This window comes from Xyrauchen texanus, chromosome 35 (genome assembly GCF_025860055.1).
Source record: "Xyrauchen texanus isolate HMW12.3.18 chromosome 35, RBS_HiC_50CHRs, whole genome shotgun sequence".
Taxonomy (NCBI): Eukaryota; Metazoa; Chordata; class Actinopteri; order Cypriniformes; family Catostomidae; genus Xyrauchen; species Xyrauchen texanus.
In genome coordinates, this window is record NC_068310.1 from 27,981,096 (window position 1) to 28,004,992 (window position 23,897).

Below are 23,897 nucleotides of genomic sequence, written 5' to 3' on the forward strand. Positions count from 1 at the left end.
AAACCGCAGTGTTGTAACGGAGCTCGCAATGCAGCAGCCATACTCGGTGCCATCTTGAGTCCAGAAATGAATTTAATGAATTTGAATGTGTGTAAAAAAAAATTGTTGCCGCCTCGGGCTCGGCGATATTCAAGAAATAAGTTCACGATATTCTTATATTTCACAATATCCAGTTATATCGTCAACTGGATATTGACTGAGGTATTGGTGAATATTCTTTAGTGATTTTGCATTGAAAATTCAATGTTTTATGTAGAGATGTCCCGATCGATCGTTCACTAATTTAAACTTTCAGACATTATGTAATTGAGATGAATATGCCGGTTTGTTTTTCAAAATATATAAGAATTACATGTGTATGAATATTAATTTGACTTTTTTTCTAGAGTCGTTACGGTAGTTATTCGGACTAAATGCACAGTAAACAGGAAGAGGATGTAGAGGCTCCCAACAGGTTTAAAAAATAAATTAAACAACAAATAAACATGCAAATACATGACATGAGTTGTGACGTTGTGTTGAATGATAGAGAATGTTTGAGCAATCATGAGTGATTTTGGCTTTACTCTCTTTAACGTGAGCGCTGTGTCAATCAAAGACGTGCACTCTTCAGGTGCTCTCAATATCTCATCAGTCACTCATCCCAATTTAAATCAGATTAATCTTGGTCACAATACCACTAATAATAAATATAACTGTTTAACCTTCAATAACAACAGCGCGTCTTCATTTACTTAATAATTAGTGATTTGTGTTACAGCGAAACTCAAAGACAGTAAACCGACCATAGATATTAATGATTTCTCACTGGAGCTTGTTATGAATATATTGTTCTTATTTTTGAATGTATCTCTGCGGTGTGTGATGCGTTCATGGTTTTTACTGGTGGTCAGTATGTCACAATGGCATTTTGATTTTGACAGCAGAACTATTAATAACTGTTTCATTATTGTTGGACTTGGGCCTGTTCAAGTGTAACTGTTTATGCCACTTTTAAGTGGAATTCGTTTTTATAGAATCATTTTTGTGACTTTGTTGTGAAGTCAAGCGGTTTACACCATTTGTAAGTGTATGTAAATTTCTATTCATCCATACAGAACTCAGTAGATTTGTGATTTATGTTTGTTCCTGAATATTAAAGTTAAAATAAGCTATTACACCATTCTAAGTTGATTTTATATGTGAGTTTTATAAAAATGCTACAAAGTTAAATGTATTAAGCTAAAGACCTCTTTTAGTTACTTTGTTTACATACAAAAAAAAACAGTCTGCAGCTCTATTATGTAGGCTAATACAAGTATCGGGATATTTAAATGTCGTATCGGGTGCCAAAAAAGCCCTTTTATTTAAATAAAATAAAATATGAAAAATGTAAGCCAAAGATATTTCTAAATTCAAATTGCACTACAAACGAAAAGCCAAAGCAATTAAAATAACGAAGTGGTAAAAAAAAATAACCATCTTTCCATTTATCGTAAGGCAAGTATCCGTCTATAACTTATATCCAAGGGTTTTTTTCCGATGAAAGATTGCAAGATTTAGGTTTTGAGTAGTTGGTTAATTTTATGGATTGAGACATTTTTCAGAAATAGGCCCCAACGTGTCTGTGTTAACAATCTCATCTGACTGTTTAGTCTGAAATTCAGGGTTACCACAGGGATGTGTATTATCACCTCTGCTTTTTTCTGTTTTTCTGAACTTCAATGTAACAGGGACAATCTCACTTTCATCAAATTATTGGGTTTTAAATTCTTGCCTAACGGACACCAATTGTTTAGCTTTATTTTGAGTATGTTAAAAGTCTTGTACAGTGATTTGATAAGTCATCTACAATTGAACATTGAGAAAACAATGGAATTATGCTGTGGGAATCAAAATAGGACAGGTACGGCTGGCATTTCATATGAACAAGTTATTATAAAAGATGTAACGGTAGAGTAAGTTTCAAATGTTTAATATTTATGTAAAATCATTGATGACAAATTCTTATTCCAGGAAAATGTGGATCATGTACATAAGACAGAGTTTAGGCCTACTCTGGAAATTAATTTTTTTTAGTATCGATAGGAGGGTCCTAACCATTGTTTATAGATCGATGATTGAAAGTATTTTAACATTGTTTCGTGGTATGGCAATTTAACAATGAGACCGGAAAATAAATTAATACGATTTAATTAACAAAGCAAATAATATCACCAGCCAGAAAACGGAGCACATTGCAAGAGCTGTTTTCACACTTTATTGGAAAAAAGGCAATTGCAGTGTATTCAGACCAGACTCATCCCATCCATTCCTGCTTTGAGGCTCACCTTTTGGGGTGCAGGCTGGCTAAAAATAACATGTATAAAAGATCATTTGTTTGATTGGTGTGTATTGTATTCACTAGCTTTACGTATGTATTTAATGGGGACAAATTTGTGTTCTATGCATTTCATTATGTGGTATGTAAGTGGATGTACAGTATTGTCTAAGTATTTTTTTATGCCAATTTTTTATGACTAATTAATATATATATATATATATATAATTATTATTTTTTTACATTAACATTTTCATATTTCTTTACATACAGATATCCAAGTATGGGGGCATAGAAGCCCTTGTGACTGAGGAATGATACTGTATGGGGGTTCAGGGGTATCTCCAGAGAGAAACTTTTGAAAATGCAAAAGTCTGAATGGACCATTTTTCTATTTTCATTAAAGTGAGAAAGACTTTGCTACAAACTAGTAATTGTTTTGTCTTTCATCCTTGTCAGAGTTGATGACAATCTATTTGTTTATTATTAAAGGCTTGGAACAGGCTGATTAATAAAACTAAATTTAGAAAGAAAAAAACGTTATGGTCCAAAGGTGCTCTGGAAACATGCACCTCACGTTTACGCACATGTGGGGAAAAGAGGAAGTGGGTGCGGCCCGGGACAGGGCATCAGTGAAGCGTGTTTCAGCGCTAGAGAAAAATATTCAAGAATACAGCGCTGAAAGATCAGATTGTTGTTTTGTCGCACTGCTCACTAAAGATGATGAGAGGGCGTAACCGTCGTCATGATGACTTGCAGTCAAGATGGAATCAATCTGGGGTCCGGATCTGGAACGCGGTGATCTGCGTAGCGGGGGCAATAGCAACTTCATACAGTCTGATATATATTAAGATCTAAAAACAATTCTAAATGTTAATAATTCTAAACGTGATAATTATCACTGAAATGTAAATCATGGTTCGAGGTGAACGTGTTTATTTTTTTATTATTATTTTATGATTTAATCACAGATGTATAGGCTATATAAAGTGACCCTGCAGAGTTGTGCTCACAATGAACTACTTTGTGGAAATAAAACACTGTCATTTGCTACATTCTCTTAGGCCTGGTCCACACTAATACGTTTTCTCTTGAAAATGCATCTTTTTCTCTCTGTTTTAGCCTTCTGTCCACACTGAGACTTTTTGAAAACGCCTTTTTCGCGTTGTAGTGTGGACTGTGAAAATGGATGCTTTGGAAAACGATAATGCATTTTTAGTCATGTGATCCATCCAACCAAAACAATCAACAATCACAGACGGCCTGTGTTATAGATGCGTTGTTGTGCCCGATACTCACTCTGATAGCGTTGTTAAAAAAATGTCACTTTTTGTACAACCTTCACATTGCATTCATTCTTGAATTGAAGTATACTCGGAATTGGTGTCCGGCGACGGAACATGAGGACAATTGCGTTTCAGACCGTACATGCGGTGGGGATTTTCCGCATACGCAGTGACACAATTTAAGCATTTTCACATGTTTCAGTGTGGATGAGCAACTTTTGGAAAAACGTTAGTGTGGACGGAGAGCATTTCGAAACGCAAAACACAGTTTTCAAATGTGTCCGGATTAATGTAGACGTAGCCTTAGGGTGTGTTCGCACTTGGCAGCTTTAGTTAGATTAAAACGAACTCCGGTACGATTGGTCTTTTAGTGCGGTTCATTTGAACAAGTGTGAACGCTGTCACCCGAACCTGAGATCGCCTGAAAAGTGGATCACGTTCCGCTTCCAAACGAACTCTGGTGTGGTTCGATTGATAAGTGAACGCAACATGGACCAAAGACATCTAAACAGGCCAAAAACGGGAAGTAATTTGCCTAATACTGACCAAGCATACCTGGTTCTTCTCAGCATAGGAGTAATTTTTCACCTTACAGTTTGGTACTGGCGTCAGAACTGCCCGTCAGCTGTCCTTGCAGCATATCTTCATTTGTGTGTTCAACGGAGGAATTCCTGGAATTTTATTAACTCTTTGTTGTCAGCTGGTAAAAATACCACCATGTATACATGTATACAGCCAATGAGCGCATTTCGACAGCATTGTTTTGGATGTTCGGTAAGTTCCGTCAAAAAATACATGTCATTAAAGCTGTCCAATCAGGTCGTGACTATTCCATGATGCATTTGGTTTTGTATCGTTAGGTTCGGTGTTAAAAATGCCAATGTGAACGCTAAACGAACCATGACTAAATGTGTCATTTTAATTTTTGGTCCAGACCAAGAGAACCGAACTACAAATGTGAACACACCCATTCAGAAAAAATTCAGAAGACTAAAACAAAGAAATAGTGAGAACCATTTACATATGCGTACACAAGTCCAAACATTGTGTCAGACGTGTCGTTCTTTAAAATATAATAAAGTGTGTTTCTTTAAGTGTGTCTAACAGCATTTCTTGTTATTCCAAATCTGAGATGTCTCAGTTACCCACCATGCACATTATATTTGCTACCTGCAATTAAACGTCTTCTGTCAGTGCGTGCACTTTGCTGCTGGTGTAATTTGATACGTTAGTAAAGAACATCTGGCTTTCGATGCTTTATCTTATTTCTTACTTTACAAAGGCTATTTTATTTGTTAGGCTATTGTATTGATATTGGAAGTTCTATTCATAATTATGCCCCCTTTTAGCAGGTTTAAAATTTCACATCGGCGTTGTCCCTTGTACCGAGTAAAACCGTACACCGCGGCAACCCTAACAGGTGTATGACACCGTTTAGAACCTGTATTTCATATGAAAATTTTAGATTCCAAATCACAATAATGTTATGTCTGTTTTAATATGCCTGCTTAGAAATGTAATATCTATCAGCTAAATACTTACAGAAGTTTAACACAAATCATACCAGCCAAAGAAATTTCAGTCTATGCTTTTTTTTGCAGGCATCACACAGTGATTGAGACTTGTGAAGCAGGTATGGGCATGTACCTCTCTAAAATAGATTTTCATGTGAATAAGTACAATGAATGCAGGTATTTGCTACGTGAATAGTTTTAGGGTTGCTGGTGCACATCACCCTCATTGGAATTGTGAACAATTGTTCAGTGCCACCATTAATTAATGGAAGATAGTCTTTTAGGTAATTCTCTTGTGTGATTGAATAAAGTAGGGCTGCACCGGTACCACTTTTTCTTCCGATACCTGAAATCTCAGAATCGGCAGATTCCGATCCAATATCAGTGTTGTTTTTTTAATATCCGTTAGTAGAATATCTGTACCTCGCTCTGTGATACTAATTGGAGGTACTGTTTTACATGTAGAGGAACACAAACCTTTAACTACACATACTTAATATATAAATGTATAACTATTAACATTGTTAACCAGTCTACTGGATACTGTTGCAGCACTGTTCAACTTGTCTCTGGATTTTAAAGGATTCGAATCTCTTAGTTGAATATGGTTGTAATTTGTAAACCAATAATAAAGATACTAATAATTATTATTATTGGCAATATATTTCAAAGTTATGCAGCTTTAACTTTAAAACCCTCTGGCTTTTATTTTGATGGTCGTAACGCTCCATGAAATCCTTTTAAGTGTCTGTATGTAAGCTAGTTTACGTCTTGTGAAATTATATATATATATATATATATATATATATATATATATATATATATATATATATATATATACTCACCTAAAGGATTATTAGGAACACCATACTAATACTGTGTTTGACCTCCTTTCGCCTTCAGAACTGCCTTAATTCTACGTGGCATTGATTCAACAAGGTGCTGAAAGCATTCTTTAGAAATGTTGGCCCATATTGATAGGATAGCATCTTGCAGTTGATGGAGAGTTGTTGGATGCACATCCAGGGCACGAAGCTCCCGTTCCACCACATCCCAAAGATGCTCTATTGGGTTGAGATCTGGTGACTGTGGGGGCCATTTTAGTACAGTGAACACATTGTCATGTTCAAGAAACCAATTTGAAATGATTCGAGCTTTGTGACATGGTGCATTATCCTGCTGGAAGTAGCCATCAGAGGATGGGTACATGGTGGCCATAAAGGGATGGACATGGTCAGAAACAATGCTCAGGTAGGCCGTGGCATTTAAACGATGCCCAATTGGCACTAAGGGGCCTAAAGTGTGCCAAGAAAACATCCCCCACACCATTACACCACCACCACCAGCCTGCACAGTGGTAACAAGGCATGATGGATCCATGTTCTCATTCTGTTTACGCCAAATTCTGACTCTACCATCTGAATGTCTCAACAGAAATCGAGACTCATCAGACCAGGCAACATTTTTCCAGTCTTCAACTGTCCAATTTTGGTGAGCTCTTGCAAATTGTAGCCTCTTTTTCCTATTTGTAGTGGAGATGAGTGGTACCCGGTGGGGTCTTCTGCTGTTGTAGCCCATCCGCCTCAAGGTTGTGCTTGTTGTGGCTTTACAAATGCTTTGCTGCATACCTCGGTTGTAACGAGTGGTTATTTCAGGCAAAGTTGCTCTTCTATCAGCTTGAATCAGTCGGCCCATTCTCCTCTGACCCCTAGCATCAACAAGGCATTTTCGCCCACAGGACTGCCACATACTGGATGTTTTTCCCTTTTCACACCATTCTTTGTAAACCCTAGAAATGGTTGTGCGTGAAAATCCCAGTAACTGAGCAGATTGTGAAATACTCAGACCGGCCCGTCTGGCACCAACAACCATGCCACGCTCAAAATTGCTTAAATCACCTTTCTTTCCCATTCTGACATTCAGTTTGGAGTTCAGGAGATTGTCTTGACCAGGACCACACCCCTAAATGCATTGAAGCAACTGCCATGTGATTGGTTGATTAGATAATTGCATTAATGAGAAATTGAACAGGTGTTCCTAATAATCCTTCAAAAAAAAAACAAAAAAAACCATATATATATATATTTTTTTTTTTTTTTTTAAACTGTTATTTAGAACTACAGTCAGGTCCATAAATATTGGGACATCGACACAATTCTAATCTTTTTGGCTCTATACCCCACCACAATGGATTTGAAATTAAACGAACAAGATGTGCTTTAACTGCAGACTTTCAGCTTTAATTTGAGGGTATTTACATCCAAATCAGGTGAACGGTGTAGGAATTACAACAGTTTGTATATGTGCCTCCCACTTTTTAAGGGACCAAAAGTAATGGGACAATTGGCTGCTCAGCTGTTCCATGGCCAGGTGTGTTATTCCCTCATTATCCCATTTACAAGGAGCAGATAAAAGGTCCAGAGTTCCTTTCAAGTGTGCTATTTGCATTTGGTATCTGTTGCTGTCAACTCTCAATATGAGATCCAAAGAGCTGTCTCTATCAGTGAAGCAAGCCATCATTAGGCTGAAAAATCAAAACAAACCCATCAGAGAGAGAGCAAAAACATTAGGTGTGGCCAAATCAACTGTTTGGAACATTCTTAAAAAGAAAGAACGCACCGGTGAGCTCAGCAACACCAAAAGACCCGGAAGACCACGGAAAACAACTGTGGTGGATGACCGAAGAATTCTTTCCCTGGTGAAGAAAACACCCTTCACAACAGTTGGCCAGATCAAGAACACTTTCCAGGAGGTAGGTGTATGTGTGTCAAAGTCAACAATCAAGAGAAGACTTCACCAGAGTGAATACAGAGGGTTCACCACAAGATGTAAACCATTGGTGAGCCTCAAAAACAGGAAGGCCAGATTAGAGTTTGCCAAACAACATCTAAAAAAGCCTTCACAGTTCTGGAACAGCATCCTATGGACAGATGAGACAAAGATCAACTTGTACCAGAGTGATGGGAAGAGAAGAGTATGAAGAAGGAACGGAACTGCTCATGATCCAAAGCGTACCACCAAAAGCAACCAAAGCGTTTAAGGGAAAGAAGTGGAATGTTATGCAATGGCCAAGTCAATCACCTGACCTGAATCCGATTGGGCATGCATTTCACTTGCTGAAGACAAAACTGAAGGGAAAATGCCCCAAGAACAAGCAGGAACTGAAGACAGTTGCAGTAGAGGCCTGGCAGAGCATCACCAGGGATGAAACCCAGCGTCTGGTGATGTCTATGCGTTCCAGACTTCAGGCTGTAATTGACTGCAAAGGATTCGCAACCAAGTATTAAAAAGTGAAAGTTTGATTTCTGATTGTTAATCTGTCCCATTACTTTTGGTCCCTTAAAAAGTGGGAGGCACATATACAAACTGTTGTAATTCCTACACCGTTCACCTGATTTGGATGTAGCATTAGACAAGAGTTAAAAGTTACAGAGAACTGTTGAGGAGAGAGCGGGTGAATGAAACTGGTGTGCACTTTAACATTACAAGCTCAAACGTGTCTGCCACGGCTAGATATACAGACCGTTTAAATAACACTGTGTTGCACACTGGTCTATGGTTGTAGTAACACGATGGCACGTAACAACAAAACGAACCATGAATGGTCGTTTACATGTCTCCGTTGCTTCACATGCAAGCAGGCGATTGTCAGCGCCCTCAAGAAACAAATCGGCCAAACAGGAAAATTTATCGGCCGATACGATAATTAAAAAAGATTTATCAGCCTCTGCGATATATCGGTCAACCACTACTAATTGGTAGTCTCACAAGGTGGTAACACTCATTTGAGCCATTGCTGACATTTAATCACAAGCTGTAATTAACGGTAGGAACAACGGTTGATGTGTATGTCAAGAACCATGTGTTAGGAAGTCAGTGGGTACCTGCACTTACATAACTCCAGTCGGAAGGGCTATATATAAATCGTTATGGGTCTAACACCTGAAGAGAAATAAGGTGTCTCAATAGTAGATGTAGCGCGCATGCGCCAAACGCCTATGCGCAAAAATGCCTGAATGTTTTGACAGGCTCGAGTTCGACTATGCTGAGAGTTCGCTTCATAATCAAAGTATACTTTGTGCTTAACTCGCTGTGTTTAATAAGTAAATATATAGTTTGCATGCAAAGCCTTATGCTATACACAGCTATTGTATGTCTTCAAGTGGCTTTGAATAAAATGCATGAGTCAAATAAAATACTTGTGCTTTTATGGTTCTTTTTATGTAATTTTTGGTGTTTTACAATAACGAGAATGATTAACACATAGTATCGGATTTGAATCAGCCTGTCAGACCGTTACCCGATCCGTCTTAAATTGTCAGTATCGGAGCGATACAAGATCCAGGTGTCGGATTGGTGCATCCCTAGAATTAAGAGCTTTAAAAGGTTGGCAAAATGCTTTTTAATGGCTTTGAAACAAAATTGGTATTATTAAAAAAGGGCAGGGCGATAAAACAATCTCGATATTTATCGCAATAAAATCTCGATAATAAGCTTTTGAGGAATTTACGATATTTAGTGCGTGTCCCTAAAAACGAAAACAGTTTGGCTTTCTCGGGCTGCGTTTCCACTGACGTGGAAGAAATCCCCTCAAAGACGCTCACAGCGATAGGAAAGAGCTTGCTCCGTACCGCTGTCAATCCTACAATCCGTCTTGTGAGCATGGTGCTCTGCTTCTGTAGGAATGAATTGAAAATGCTCTTTCTGCTTCGCTCACAACACGCCAGTGGAAGCATAGGGTCAGATTGGATGAACTTTCTAATGTTAGCTGCCTTGCTAACGATTAGGCTACTTCGGATACCGGTCCGGACCCTGGATTGATTCCATCCGCACTGCAAAACTCATGACGACAGTTACGCCCTCTCATCGTCTAGTGAAAATCGTGACAAAACAACAGTGCAGTGTACTCTAGCTCAGATCAATCTGCACTGTAGTCGAATATTTTTCTAATCACCAAACATGCTTCATTTATGCCCTGTCCTATGGGATCAATTCCATGCCTTTTATTGTTCTTTTATTGTTTGTAGATCGTTTCCTGGGATGCTTATTTGTTACGATCGTTTAACTTTTTATTCGTAATCTATTTATTGTCTCCTTTAACAGTGATAATGTAACATCTATTTATTTATATATTTTTAAATATGGAGTTTACATTTTTTTAGAAGACAACATACTGTGGTATATAGACAATTATAATCTATAAAGTAAACATAAGAATCAATCAATTGAGAGAGAGAAAACTGCAGATGCTGGCTATGTTAGCGAGTATGGCTAATAAATCCACCGCTTTAACTGATCTCTAACTTTTTTATCTGAAGCAAACGCTGTTAAAGCACATTTAATGCTAATTAAATAAAAGGAAACAATCAACTTTATATACCTGAGATCCACCTGCATGCCTGTGCTCAGCCATGATGTTTGATCCATGTCTCAAGCTAATGAGGTAACTTCCAGGGAGGCATCACTGTACACGCCCCAATCCCCTGACTCCACCCCCACGTCAAAACCGTGCCATAAAGTGAAACGCACAGAAAAGTGAAGCGCAAAGGCAAAACGGTATCACGAGCTCACACGTGATGGAAATGCAGATTAAAAGGAGCATTGCAAAATAATTAGTAGGCATTGCAAAGAAAAAGATGTGTGGCAAAATCATTGCTGCCTAAAAATCTGTTGCAGAGATAAAAAAGGATCAAAGTTCTTAAGTTTCTTTTACAACAGTCATTGATTTTTGCAATTAATTATATCTTGGTTTTTGCTGTATTTTATTTATATTTTGCAATTCTTTATTTTTGTTTGCAAAACTTTCTTTTTTTCTCTCGATACTTTTTTACGTTTGTGATACTTAATTTTTGTTTAAAAAAAAAATGTGTTTTTGCTCAGTACTTTTTTCTTTTGCAAAACTTTATTTTATTTTGCAATACTTTATATTTTTGCAAATATATGTGGCATGGAATTGATCCCATACTGTCCCACTCGGCATGCGTTGCCTCTCTTCCCTGCATGTGTGTAGATATGCGGCACAAGTTAACGTGGTTCCAAAGCACCTTTAGACTACAACGTTTTTTCTTTCTAAATTTTGCTTTGTTATTCGGCATGTTACGAGCCTTTAATTTTAAAGTTCTGTTCTAATTTTGTGAAAATTAATCAGATGTCATCATCTCTGGAATGGATGACAAGGAAAGAGAAGAAAATTACTAGTTTGTAGCCTGGTCTGTCTCACTTGAATGAAAATATAAAAAATTTCCATTTAGACTTTTACCTTTTCTAAATTATACCTTTTCTCTCAGGGGATACCCCTGAACCCCCATACAGCATCGTTCCACAGTCTCAAGGGCTTCTATGCCCCATACTTGGGTATCTGAATCTAAGGACATTTAAAAAAAAAAAAAAACATTTTAATGTAAAAATATTCAAACATACTGGACTGCTGTCATTATGCTTCAAAATGAACAGATGATCTTTTAACATTAGTTTTCAAATGCACTTGATAGAGGTTTTTTTTATATATATATATATATAAAAAGCCTATAAAAGCCTAGGCTTTTATAGCCTATAAAAAAAAAATATATATATATATAGGTAAAAAAAAAATCCCTCAGACCTCACTGCTTTGGCTGTATCTGGGGCCCCCAATGCAGTTTTGTAGTGACTATTTTGACTGTTTAGAATAAAAAAAAATTCTTCCGCCAACTTGTGTAAATGTGAAAATGAATATCATGATAAAATGGCCATATTGCCCAGCCCTATTATTAAATGGCAGTTTTAGGAATCAGTTGTGTCCTTTTAAAGATGAAACCAGATGCTTAGTCTGTAGGCCAGTGAATATCAGATCATCTTGCTGATATGCTTGATGCAAAAGGAAATGTGAAGCAGACCACTTATTTTAGTGTTTCTGGTCATTCACGATGGTTCCTTGCAGCAGCAGAGTACCGTGTGTAGGCTTTCTTTCTGTAATGAAAAGGCAGAAGGCTTATATTTCAATGAAAGAAAATTTGGTTCTCATTAGTTCTGATGCTGGCATGTGTGTGTGTGGTGGGCTGCTTTTATTTTTTTCTTCTTCTTTTTTTTTTTTTTTGACAGGATTTGGGTGGAGCTGTGGTTTGTTTTTTTGTGGCTCATTTTTTGCTAGTTTTAATAATGTATCCTCTAGGAATGGTGCTGGATGTTTGTGGGGAGTAAATGGAACCTCACTGACTATGAGAATCAGAGCCTTTTTAATAGATTTAAAGATTTGTATCTTTTTCTTGTCCTGTCAGTGCGTTTATGTCAGATATCCTTTGAAGGATTGTTGGATATCTGACCTCTAAAAAGATAATACAAGTTAAGCTTTATCGACAGCATATTAATTACCATTATTTAGACTCTTTTCTTGTGAAAAAAATAAATAAAAAATCACGGTTGCATTAAATAGGCTTCTATATTTGGATTTGCCTCAGTGTTTAAAGGTAAAAGTAGGGCGGGATTGAAGGCAAACATTTAAAGCCATATATATTTTTATAAAAGCGCTTGCATTATACTTGCATTACAGGGATAGTTTACCCAAAAATGAAAATTCCCTCATCACTTACCCTCATACCATCCAAGATGTGCATGACTTTCTTTCTTTTGCTGAACAAAGGAAGATTTTATTTAGTAGATCATTTCAGCTCTGTAGGTCTTCACAATGCAAGTGAATGGGTACCAAAAATGTGAAGCTCCAAAAGTAAATTAAGGCAGGTAATCCATAAGACTCCAGTGGTTAAATTCATATCCTTGGAAGCAATATAAGTGTGGGTGAAAAACTGGTCAGTATTTTAGGTCTTTTTTTATTTCTTTATTTTTTTAACCATAAATCTCCACTTTCACATTCTTTTGTTTTTGGCAATTTGCATTCTTTGTGCCTATCACCACCTACTGGGCAGCGAGGAGAATTTATAGTAAAAAAGGGCTTAAATTGTGATTGGTTTCTGTCCTACACCTATTATATTGCTTCTGAAGTCATTGATTAAACCACTGAAGACTTATGAATAATTTATGCTGCCTTTTATGTGCTTTTTGGAGCTTCAGAATATTTGGCAAACATTCACTTGCATTGTGAGGACCTTCAGAGCTGAGATCTTCTAAAAATCTTTGTATTCAACAGAAGTCATACAACTGGGATGGCATGAGGGTGAGTAAATGATTAGACAATATAAATTTTTTGGTGAACTGTCCAAAAACTTTTAAGCTGTAAAGTTGTTGGGTTAGGTTTTATTTTAGGGGAAAGTTTATCAAGTAATTTTATGTTTTACATTACATCATCATGGTAACTAAGTTTGTAAAATTGGATTGACCTTTAAACAGAAAAGGTTAGTAACCAATTTTATTACAGTAAAATCATGTTAACACACACATTGTTTGCATCTTGTAGCCAAGATTTTGAACCCGTGATTATTTTAATGTTTACAGATTGGCCCCATTCACTTCCATTGTAAGTGCCTCAGTGTAACCCAGATTTGTTTTTTTCTTTTTAAATAGAGGCACAAGTCAAATGTATTTTTTGCAGTAATCTGTATTATGCCACAAATGCTGTCAATTGAGCATGTATTGTATTGAACCCAGAATATTCCTTTAACATTTGTTCTGGAACACAGACAGATCCCTTTAATCTTTTGTATTTTTTACCTTGTAAAATGAGTCATAGCAAGATTATCAGAATATATCAGTCCATTCCTTTAGAAATAGCCAAAGTCAGATGTTCTGTATCATAAGAATACCAAGCCGCTATTTCTTCCTGCTGAAATTTTCTGCTCTCTAAATTGTACCAGTGTAAAATATTTTCTTACTTTTCATTACTATCTGTACCATGAAATGCCTATAGTGGGAGGAAAGAGACCAGGCTGGCACAGTGCATGACTCTCCAGAAGCAATGCATAAATGCACCATTCCCCTATGAGACTTTAAATTGCATTACATACACATGAGCTTTGGTGCCTAGTCAGTACAGTGTTATAAATAACTCTGAGGTTTGTCTTGTATTGCGTAGTAGTTTGAAGTTCTCACAGCTCAACATTTGTCATGCCTGCTTGTACTACTTCCTTGCAGGAAGTGCACCTGACATTCTATAATTGAGTGTGTATCTTTTATAGCATTGTGCTGTTCCATTTCCTGTTTTAATGTCCTTGATTCAGATGAGCGCAGACATTGAGTGCTGTACAGTACTTCTGAGGGTTGTCTTGTATCATGCACCAAGCTGGAATGAATTCTTGCCATGTAAAAATTGGTAAAATGATTTGTTGGACTAAGAAAACTTTTGGCAATATCAAATCTGGATTGGGGGGAGATCAAAAGCAATACCAAATGTTATCATTCAAGTGTTGCACATGCCATGACACATTTTAGCCATGTAAGTGTCCTAATTCCTCTTTCATGAGAGATTCTGTCATATAGGCTGAAAGCTTGTCATATAAGCCTGGTAGTAAACTGCTGTGAAGTTGTTATATAGGACATGCTTTGTGTGGCAGCTTTACTTTGTTAATTTCAGTGTTATGCTTGCCAAAATAATGCACTGAATCTGATAATCTGGATTTAATAGAACGAAGCTGGGAGTGTCAAAATTGGCACCATGTTTTCATGGACATGGGTGAGAAAACTGACACTAATGTATACTTGCTAAGTTTTAAACTGTTGATTCATTCCATTGACAGATTGGTTCATTTGATTGATTGCAGGTTCTGGAGAACTTTTCTGATGCCCCAATGACACCAAAACAGATTCTACATGTCATCCAAACTAAGGGGCTCAAAGAAATGAGGTCAGGTATAAATTAATATACCATAATAAACATTAATGCAGATCTATTTCTGTTTTAGCAGTGATGTACTGTATTTTTCCTGTGTTTTTTTTTTTTTTTTTTTTTTAATGTTTTGTGCCTGTTCACTTTATTCATGGGAGTTGTTTTTTCCCTGACCCTTTTGTATTTTCTTTGTTTTTTCAATCCTCCTCTATCACAAAATAGAAGGTAAGATTATTCTACTTACCAGTATGTTGCATTTTTACCCCAGAAACTAGCGCAATCTTTCTTAATCTACAATTATGTTTCTGCCCCTCTTATCTACCCTCAGTGGCACAGCCCCACTGGCCTGTTTGGTCACCATGCTTCATTCTCAGGTCAGAGGAGACAGAGTAAAAAACAGTATTTTCTTCAAGCTGCCAGGCAGGATGAGTCTGTTTACCCTAAAGGTAGAGTCAACTAAATTTCCAAGCACACTTTCTTCATGCCACACACTCATTCTCTGATTTTGTAAAAAGATTATGCCATTAACCACGAGTGCTTAAAGGAGGTACATAACACAGGAATGTCCAAAATTACATAATTTAATATTTAACTAGTTAGTAGATTTTCAACAAATATATTGATTTAAAAATCTCTTAATCTTTTATTTTACAAAATGACACAATTGATGTGGACTTATTATGTATAAAGTGGTTTATACATAATAAGGGGAACATTGCTCACAGCAGACTATTTGAAGTCCGACAGTAATTGTTTTGAATTTTTTTGTTGAAGGCATTGAATTTGTTACAAAACGGTTGCTGTGATGACTACTGGCTGGAGGAGTGAACAGATCGTCGACATTTGGTTAACCGATTGACGCTGCACTATTTGAATACCAAAATCACTTTGGTTATTCAACACATGCAATAGAGGTCTTCAACCGAATTGAAGAATCTTAGATTTTCTTTTCTTCTTTCAGCGTTTCACGCAAGATCGGCACATTTTTAGACACCAAGTAAGGTAAAATAATAACTTTTAATTTGTATAAATGCATCTCGAAACACCTGTGTTGTTTCCGGAGAACAGTAATTAGACAAGTTTAAGGCCTTTTGAATTTAAACTATTTAAATCAAATATTTGCTTTGTGTTGCTAGGCTTTGCGATTTGTCGCTGAATCACCGGTGGGCGTTCCTACTGCTGCATCATTATTTGTATTGCTTAATGCATCTTCTCACTTAACAAGACAAATGTTATATTAATCAAACTCACTCAATTTCGACACTGTTTTCCACGCATAATTTTATTAGTCCTTTTATTTTATTAGAAACTTTTATCTTGCCTGCACTCGACTCCAGTATCACATTCACTGACTGGAGACGTATGACGGAACTCCTCTGTCTTCTCTCATTGGTAGTCGTTCATGAATGTCGCTTGTCATTTGTATAAAGTTGAAGTTTTCTCAACTTGTCTTGTCGTCCCCATGGCAATCTATGTCACCAATGGTCTTGACCGCTTGTCGCAGGAAGTCAACGTGCTTTCATTGAAAATGAATGGGAACTCAACACATGAAAATACTTTCACACGCTGCCTCATAGAAATGTAAGCCTTGGCAGTGACAGTTTAATTATATATGTTTTACTTTAATGTGAGATTTTATCATATAAAGATCTATATTTTGTGCTTTTAAGGCTCATAGCTTACTGTGCATTTTATTTGCTGCTATTTTGAGTAGTGATTGAGGAAATTCTATTTCAATAAACATCTCTTTTATTTCCACGTCCGGACTCCTGACGAATAACTGTTTGTGAAACATCACAGTTAACCGAATGTTACCTTGCACATCCCTAGTACTGGCAGTGCCTTAAATGTAATAAATAAATGACAACTTCTGAGTTTGTCATTAATGCTACAGTCCGACCACATGCTAAAACTCAGTGTGCAAAACCCTCTCGGAGAAGTTGCGTCTCTTAATTCATCTGCTTTAAAGCATTGTTGCCAAAATCAACATTTAGAAGGGAAAAAAAATCTAAATAAACTAGATCCCAATTAACTATTCGGTTGGTGGACGGCTTGTTCACCATCCCTAATGCTCTCATGTTTGTATGTACCCTCTGATGCCAACAGAAAAATGCCCTTCAGTGGACAAAGAGCCCAACAGCAACAGAGTCTGGAGATGCATCCAGCACCCCAACAGCATCCAGCACAGCAACAGTTGGAGCTACGGAAGGGGCAGAGCAGGAGAGCTGTGACTCCACAGAGACGGGTGCTGCAAGTTGTGAAAATGATGGTGTGTAGACTTCATTCTTTTTGTTTCTGTGTTGATTCATTCAGCCTCTTTTGCTGTGACTGAAATGGGCTTTTAAATTAAAGAAGCATATAAAAGCCCTGAAAAAGCTTTGATTCCAAATGGTGATGAGCATTAAATACCCTAAGCTTAAGGAGCATGTAGTGCCTGAGAGACATTGATTTCTTTTTTTGCTTCGGATGTGAGTGTTGCCATGGATACTGCAGCACATGACACATCCAGCAGTGACCTAGATGAGTGGTTTAGAACGTGTATTTGTGTTAGGTGTGAGTACGTGCGATATTAAGCCTGGAAACCGAGAAACGCTATCAATGCATTTCGCGTCTGCTATGTTTTGCATATTCATGTGAAAGCCAGGTTCTCTTCATCCTTGAAAGACTTTAGACAGATGTTATTTACAAGCATGTTTCCTGATTTTACAGTGTCTCCTATACATCTATTAAAATCTATTTGCATCAGTAGACTGTTTTGAGTAGGCTCATGCTTAACTATCATTTTATGTAATCGCTTCTGTCTAGTAATTTGAAAAAGACAGTAGTCTTACAAAAGACAATATATAAGAGTCTTGTAGTAAATATGGTTGCTGTGAATGTTTCATGTAAATGTCCAGATTGACATTTTTCATGCTGCTTTCTGGATAGCATGGTATACTACCTACAATTTTTCTAAATTGCATGCAAAAATGGTATGTGATTGTTAACGGTAGTAGGCTACATTGCTGTTATATGACCTCACTACTTTTGCATGTTTAATTAAGCGATTGCTGTCCATTTATCTCAGAAATAAATGTGGTTATTTTAACATTTTGCAGTCTAATCAAATAATGAGCCAAACATTTTTTATTTTTTTTATTAGGCCCCAAGCACTGAAAGTGCCAAGGCCCTATTGTTCTAAGGATTATTATTATTTTCAAGGTTTTGGGTGCTTTTGGGTAGAGCCCAACCGATATAGGATTTGAGACGTACAAATTGTATAGATATACAATTCAAGAGGGGGCAAACTGATATGGTGGCCAATATAGTAAATTTTTGAGCTGGGATGAAAACAGACCTTTTTCTGTGTGGATTGTTCACCGCCTTTGCACCGATATGACTATGAAAAGGTACTCTGAAGGCTATTTTTATCAAAGAATGTTACATTATTATTATTATAATACATTGTCAACAAATTCTAGAAATTAACCCTGGGAGAATAAAGAATACATAAGAAAAAAATTAAAAGGCTAAATAAACATCAGTACTGTATGTTTAGTATCAGTCAAATGCTGACTATTTTAACTCTGCCAGTCAATTATTGGCAGGTTGTAAAACAAGAAGCATTTACTCCTGCCAAGGCCATAGAAAAGCAGTGGTTACACCATATGCTGCTATAAAGTTCAGGGGAAACTTTCAACGGTGGAGAACCAGACTTAATATTACATTTTATAAATGCAACGACTGGAATTGTTCTGTTGAAGGGGGTACAAAATTGTGAATCCTTAACAAAACATTTTGGTGAATACATGTTTACACACTAGCTTCCACTTAGCTGACAAGCAATTTATGTGGTTTAGCTAGTTAGCTATAAGCTTGTTGTCACGGAGAGTAAAAGATAGACCAGCACTGAGTCTCACCAACTTGGTAACAGCGTAGCATGAAATCAACACTCCACATACACAATCCACCACGACACTGTTGTCTGATGAGCTGCAAAAAGATGCTCTGATGTTTACCTTTCAATATGCTACATTACTTACTGCACTGACAAACTATAGCTGGCTAACAGCAAACCGACATGAGTGACATGGTTGTCAGGGACAGGGTTAACGTTATTAGGTATATTCAAAACAGAAAATGATGTGGTCATTGTTTATTAACTTTCCAGTATGCATTTCACAAACTAGTACCGTGAAGACACCTCATCTCCGCCCTGTATGCAGAGCCACCGTCAGTTCAGAGTCCGCTCTGTAAACATTGGCGTCGGAGGGTGCTCTTCTGAACAAACTACGCAATGACACCAATTCTAAAGCATTGTTTTTTGCATTATGTTTTGAAAAGTTTTCATATCTGCGCATATTGGTAAAATATACACAACTTTCATTAGCTCCGCCCAACCGGAAGTCTGAACAGACTCTGAACATTTAAACTCTCCTCCTTCATGTGACTGTCACCAAATTTAGGCAACAGTATGCCAAGACATCAAATATTCTAAATTGCGAACAGATTTTTTTATATATCGAAGGGTGTAAAATGGGAAACAGGAAGTGTCTTATATCTTCTGCATGCATTGTGTGATTTGGATCAAAATTGAGCTGTATGTTTAGTAATGGGGGCTGATCACATGGATATGACTACTGTGGGTCATGGCAAAGCGCCATCAACTGGAAGCAGAAATTTGGCACTTAAAGAAGACTTTGAAATAGTCCCCTTACATTTACCAAAAGCGCTTCTAAATTGTTAAAAAATAATGTCAAGACACTGCTAGTGTAAAATTGTGCAGGGTCATGGCAACAGATCAAATTGCTTGATGTTGTAGTGTATTTGGTTAAATTGAACAAACTCAGCCATGTTTAATAATGCTTATAACATGAATGTGGCTATGGTGCGTCATGGTCATAGGGCCTCCAGCTGGCAACAATGGATGTTTCTGCGTTCACACCGGACGCGAATAGCGCGTCAAATTCTTGCCTACCGCGTCTAGTTATACGCTTGACCACTTTGAATCCATTCGCGCGTCAAGAGCGAAATTGACGCGCGTAAAAAACAAAAGTTTGAAGCGAAATTTACGCAGCGTGGCGCACGCCGCGTCAGAGGCGAAATCCGTTGACGGCCATCTTTTTACAAGATGGCTGATGTTGATCGAGCATTCGTGGAGAGAGTCACCGCTCTGTATTTGCTCTGGAGAGCAGAACAGCGGCGTATGGGTCGTCGTCGCCGTACTTGGGTCCACCAGACCCTCCGGAGGCGTTCCCAGTGAGGCAAATTTCATCATTTGCTCCAGGAGCTGCGCCTGGATGACGGCCGCATTCAGCGGTACTTCCGCTTGTCCCGCGCCCAGTTTGATGACCTGTTGTCCCGCATCGGAGCGAGGATCACCCTTCAGGACACCAACTACAGGCGGAGGGAGCAGTACCATGGCAGCCGACGGAGTAGCGTTTGAAGTCCTCCTCATGACTTCCCCACAACGGCTCTTTTAAGAGCCACCCACAAACCTATAAAGAGCTAAACTATCTAAAAATAGTCCATTATTATTATATTTTGTTTTTTTTTCCCCCAGGTTGTCAGCCCCAGTTCCAGGATGTCAGGTCCACAACATGCACATTTATTAAGTTGAGACTTTTTAAAAACGTCAGGTTTTCCATGGTAGTATATCAGGTTAAATTATTTATTTATTTTTGTTTTGATGATAAATGGAGCCAGCCTCAAAAGTAATTAACCTGTCCTGTGTTTTTTTCCTTTTCAACACTGTCCAGACACTAATGTTGGTTGTCTTTACATTACAATAATAATGTTTCATATAATCTAGATTTAGATATGGAATAAATAGCAATCAATACAAAATCAAAATGTCTCATATATTGAAATCAAGTTATGTGATAAAAGATTTGCTTTGTGCATTAGAACCACACCAGGCATTTAGTCATATTACAAAATAATTTATTGAGGCCAAACATATGAAGTAATTTTAGGTATAACATTAAAAACATATTTAGGCAAACGTAAAAAAATTATTTAGGCAAAACATATAAAATAACAATATGAACTGAAAAAAATGAACAATATGTGCAAACTATTTACATTAAGAGACAGGAACAAAAAGGACCTCGCTTGGAAGGTGGAAGAGCCACAGGGAACGGCATAGGAGAAGAGGAAGGAGGGCAGCAGGCAGCTAGGCTCCTGATTGGTTAACACGGCGCGAATTGACGCCAAAGTTCAGATTTTTCAACTCGGGTGGCAGACGCGAATTCGCGTCAAACGCGTGAATGCACAAAATGCACCATTCGCGCGTAAAGGTGCGTACACACTGCCAGCGACATCGCGCGACAGCGACTCAATATCATTCATTTTCAATGCGAGCACAGCGACTTCCGGCGACACGAGCTGTCGCGACCGTTGGCGCTAGATGTGGGCGTGTCCAGCGACGCGACAAAGTTGAGAAAAGTTCAACTTTGGAGCTGACTAACGAAGCGACAGCCAATAGGAGAGACGACGGGAGAGCTCACGTGATCCTTCTCTCTCTCTCTCGCTCTCTCAGCTCCTGCAGTAACGGAAAGATGGATGAAAGGCTAATTCTTGCTGTTAGAAATTTTCCAGTGCTCTATGATATGTCTCTTCCCACGTACAAGGACATTTTTAAGAAAAATACTGCGTGGAAAGGTGTATCTGAGGTCACGGGATTTTGTGGACCCAGACAGACCGGCATTTGCATTTTACGCCAGCAGATAAACAGCCGCTCTGGCAAACAGCACGCCTTGTTTCTCATTCATCTTTGATATTAAAGCATTTTATGTACTGATTCCATTTATATTTAGTCTTTTCCCTCCAAAATGTTTGTTTTTAGTGGCAAGAAAAGAGATTCGCTGTCAACAGCAATGGAATGACATCCGTGAATGTCATTTATAAACGTTACTAGGCAACCAATAGTGGGAACACCCACTAGCGACTTCACCGCCAGCCACTGGCGACCTGCAGCGATAAAGTCGCTGGCAGTGTGTACGCACCTTAACGCGCCAGACGCTCAATTCGCGCGAACGAGGCGTATTCGCGTCTGCCGCGCTCTACGCCTCATTCGCGCCGCAGGAATTTTGTACGCGTGTAACGCGTCTTTGCATTGACTTAACATTGAAATCACTCGCGCCTGACGCGCTATTCGCGTCCGGTGTGAACGCAGCATAAGAGTATTCCAAAACTAGGTAGGTAGGTAGGTTAGGTAGGTTTACTCTACCAAATGCGTGTCCATCATGCATTGTTTTCCGAAAGCCACCGGGTGGAAATGGACCCATTGTGCTTGGGCCCATTATCGCTGTTAGCAGCTATATTTATAATTCATAGTTTTGTATTTAATTGCTAGTTTGGCAGGACATCATTTCATTCTAGTTTCATTAACGTTTGTTTTAGGTGACCGTAGCCCTCTAAGCTGTGCTTGCAGTATTTTCCAACAAAAGACAAGAACAGTATTTAAAAAAGATTTTGTCAAGGTGAAATGATTAACAAGTGCTCTACTGGTTTCATCCCTTTTGTTCCAGCCTCTGTGGATGAGACCTCTTCCAGTGCCTCTTGCTCCACAGAACCACAGACCAGACTGAGTCGCTCCTCTCAGGTACCTGCAGTGCCTAATTTCACCTTTGCAATGAGCCATCACCATCCTAACTAATTCTTACATGCAGGACCCTCCAAGAATGGACTTCTACCTCAACTTTATCCAAAAGCACAGCGCTCAACTCCTCAGAACATTTTACTTGTACTTTCCTTTCTCTTTAACAATGCCACTATGTGCAAATGATTCATCAGTGTAGTACAGAAAGCTGACGTTATGAGTCAGATCAAGAAAACCCCAGAGAAAATGCTCACAATTCACACAGGGATTTCCTGAGTTTGATATATGATCAGATCCTAATCTGGTAATTTGTTTAGTAGATCATTAACAGTAAATGGACATGTATTATATTCACCCTACTCTTTAACTTACTAGCTGTTGATTGCCAGTTTTTCTCTTTACACCCTTTTCTTGCCCCTTAGTTTTCTGTGTTTGTGCATTAAAGGAATAGTTCACCCAAAAATAAAAATTCCCTCATTCACTTGCCCTCTTGGATGGCATCAGATTTTTTAGAAATTAAGATTTTTAGAAATATATTGGAAGTTCTGTAGGTCCTTTATAATGTAAGTAAATGGGTGCATCAGGCTGCTGGCTATTTCTGGGTCCAAAAGCCATATTTAGGCATAAAGGTAATCCAGAAGACATTGATCGACTAGAATCATGTGAAGCAAATTGATAGGTTGGTGTAGGAAACAAATTGATAATTAAAACATTTTAACTTTAAATCTTTGCTTCCTGCCAACACTGGGATGTTGTTTGAAATTAACTAACTCTCGTGTGATGTTCATTCCTCTGTTGTATACAAAGCGAACGCTTTCGACTTCTCGTGTGAGCGCACCATAGCACTTGAGTCACTGATGCGTCGACTGCTGGCAAAAACCTATTTTATTTTAAAGTTAAAAATTTTAATTATCGATTTGACTCCATCGATTTGCTTCAAAAGACTGTCGAAAGCCAGCAGCCTGATGGCACCCTTTTACATTATAAGGACCTACAGAGCTTCAACATTTTTGTAAAAATCTTAATTTGTGTTCTGATGAAGAAAGACAGTCCTACACATCTCGAATGGCATCAGGGTAAGTGAATAATGAGGGAATTTACATTTTTGGATGAACTTTTCCTTTAAAGAGTTAGTTTGCATAAGTTTAGAATTCTGTCATTTACTCATCTTTGTGTCATTCAAATACGGAATGACTTTCGTCTGTTAAACTAGGATTGAAAAAAAGTTGAACAATGTACTGGTCATTGATGTATTTATATTGAAAGTAACAATAATGAAACCTTTATGGTGTTTTAAAGTAGTCATGTGACTTGTGCACCAAGGCTTTGTGATTAAACAAGCCAAAGTTTTAAGACATTACTCACTGAATATATTCCCATCCGCTGTCATATCTCATCACACTTCCATATATTCACAATCAGTCAACTGTCATGCAGTCATCAATCACAATTGGCCATGTCA

At 37.9% G+C, this 23,897-nt stretch overlaps 1 protein-coding gene across 2 annotated transcripts in view; it reads left to right on the forward strand.

Annotated features, from left to right (window-relative positions):
- LOC127628424 (polycomb group protein ASXL1-like) overlaps positions 1-23,897 on the forward strand; it is a 43,615-nt gene that overhangs the window by 12,832 nt on the left and 6,886 nt on the right. For both annotated transcript variants that reach the window (XM_052105161.1, XM_052105162.1), the window contains exons 2-6: positions 14,789-14,871; positions 15,076-15,078; positions 15,182-15,299; positions 16,960-17,122; positions 22,365-22,438. In XM_052105161.1, coding sequence (XP_051961121.1) covers positions 14,789-14,871; positions 15,076-15,078; positions 15,182-15,299; positions 16,960-17,122; positions 22,365-22,438 — 441 coding nt within the window. The remainder of the gene's footprint in view (positions 1-14,788; positions 14,872-15,075; positions 15,079-15,181; positions 15,300-16,959; positions 17,123-22,364; positions 22,439-23,897) is intronic.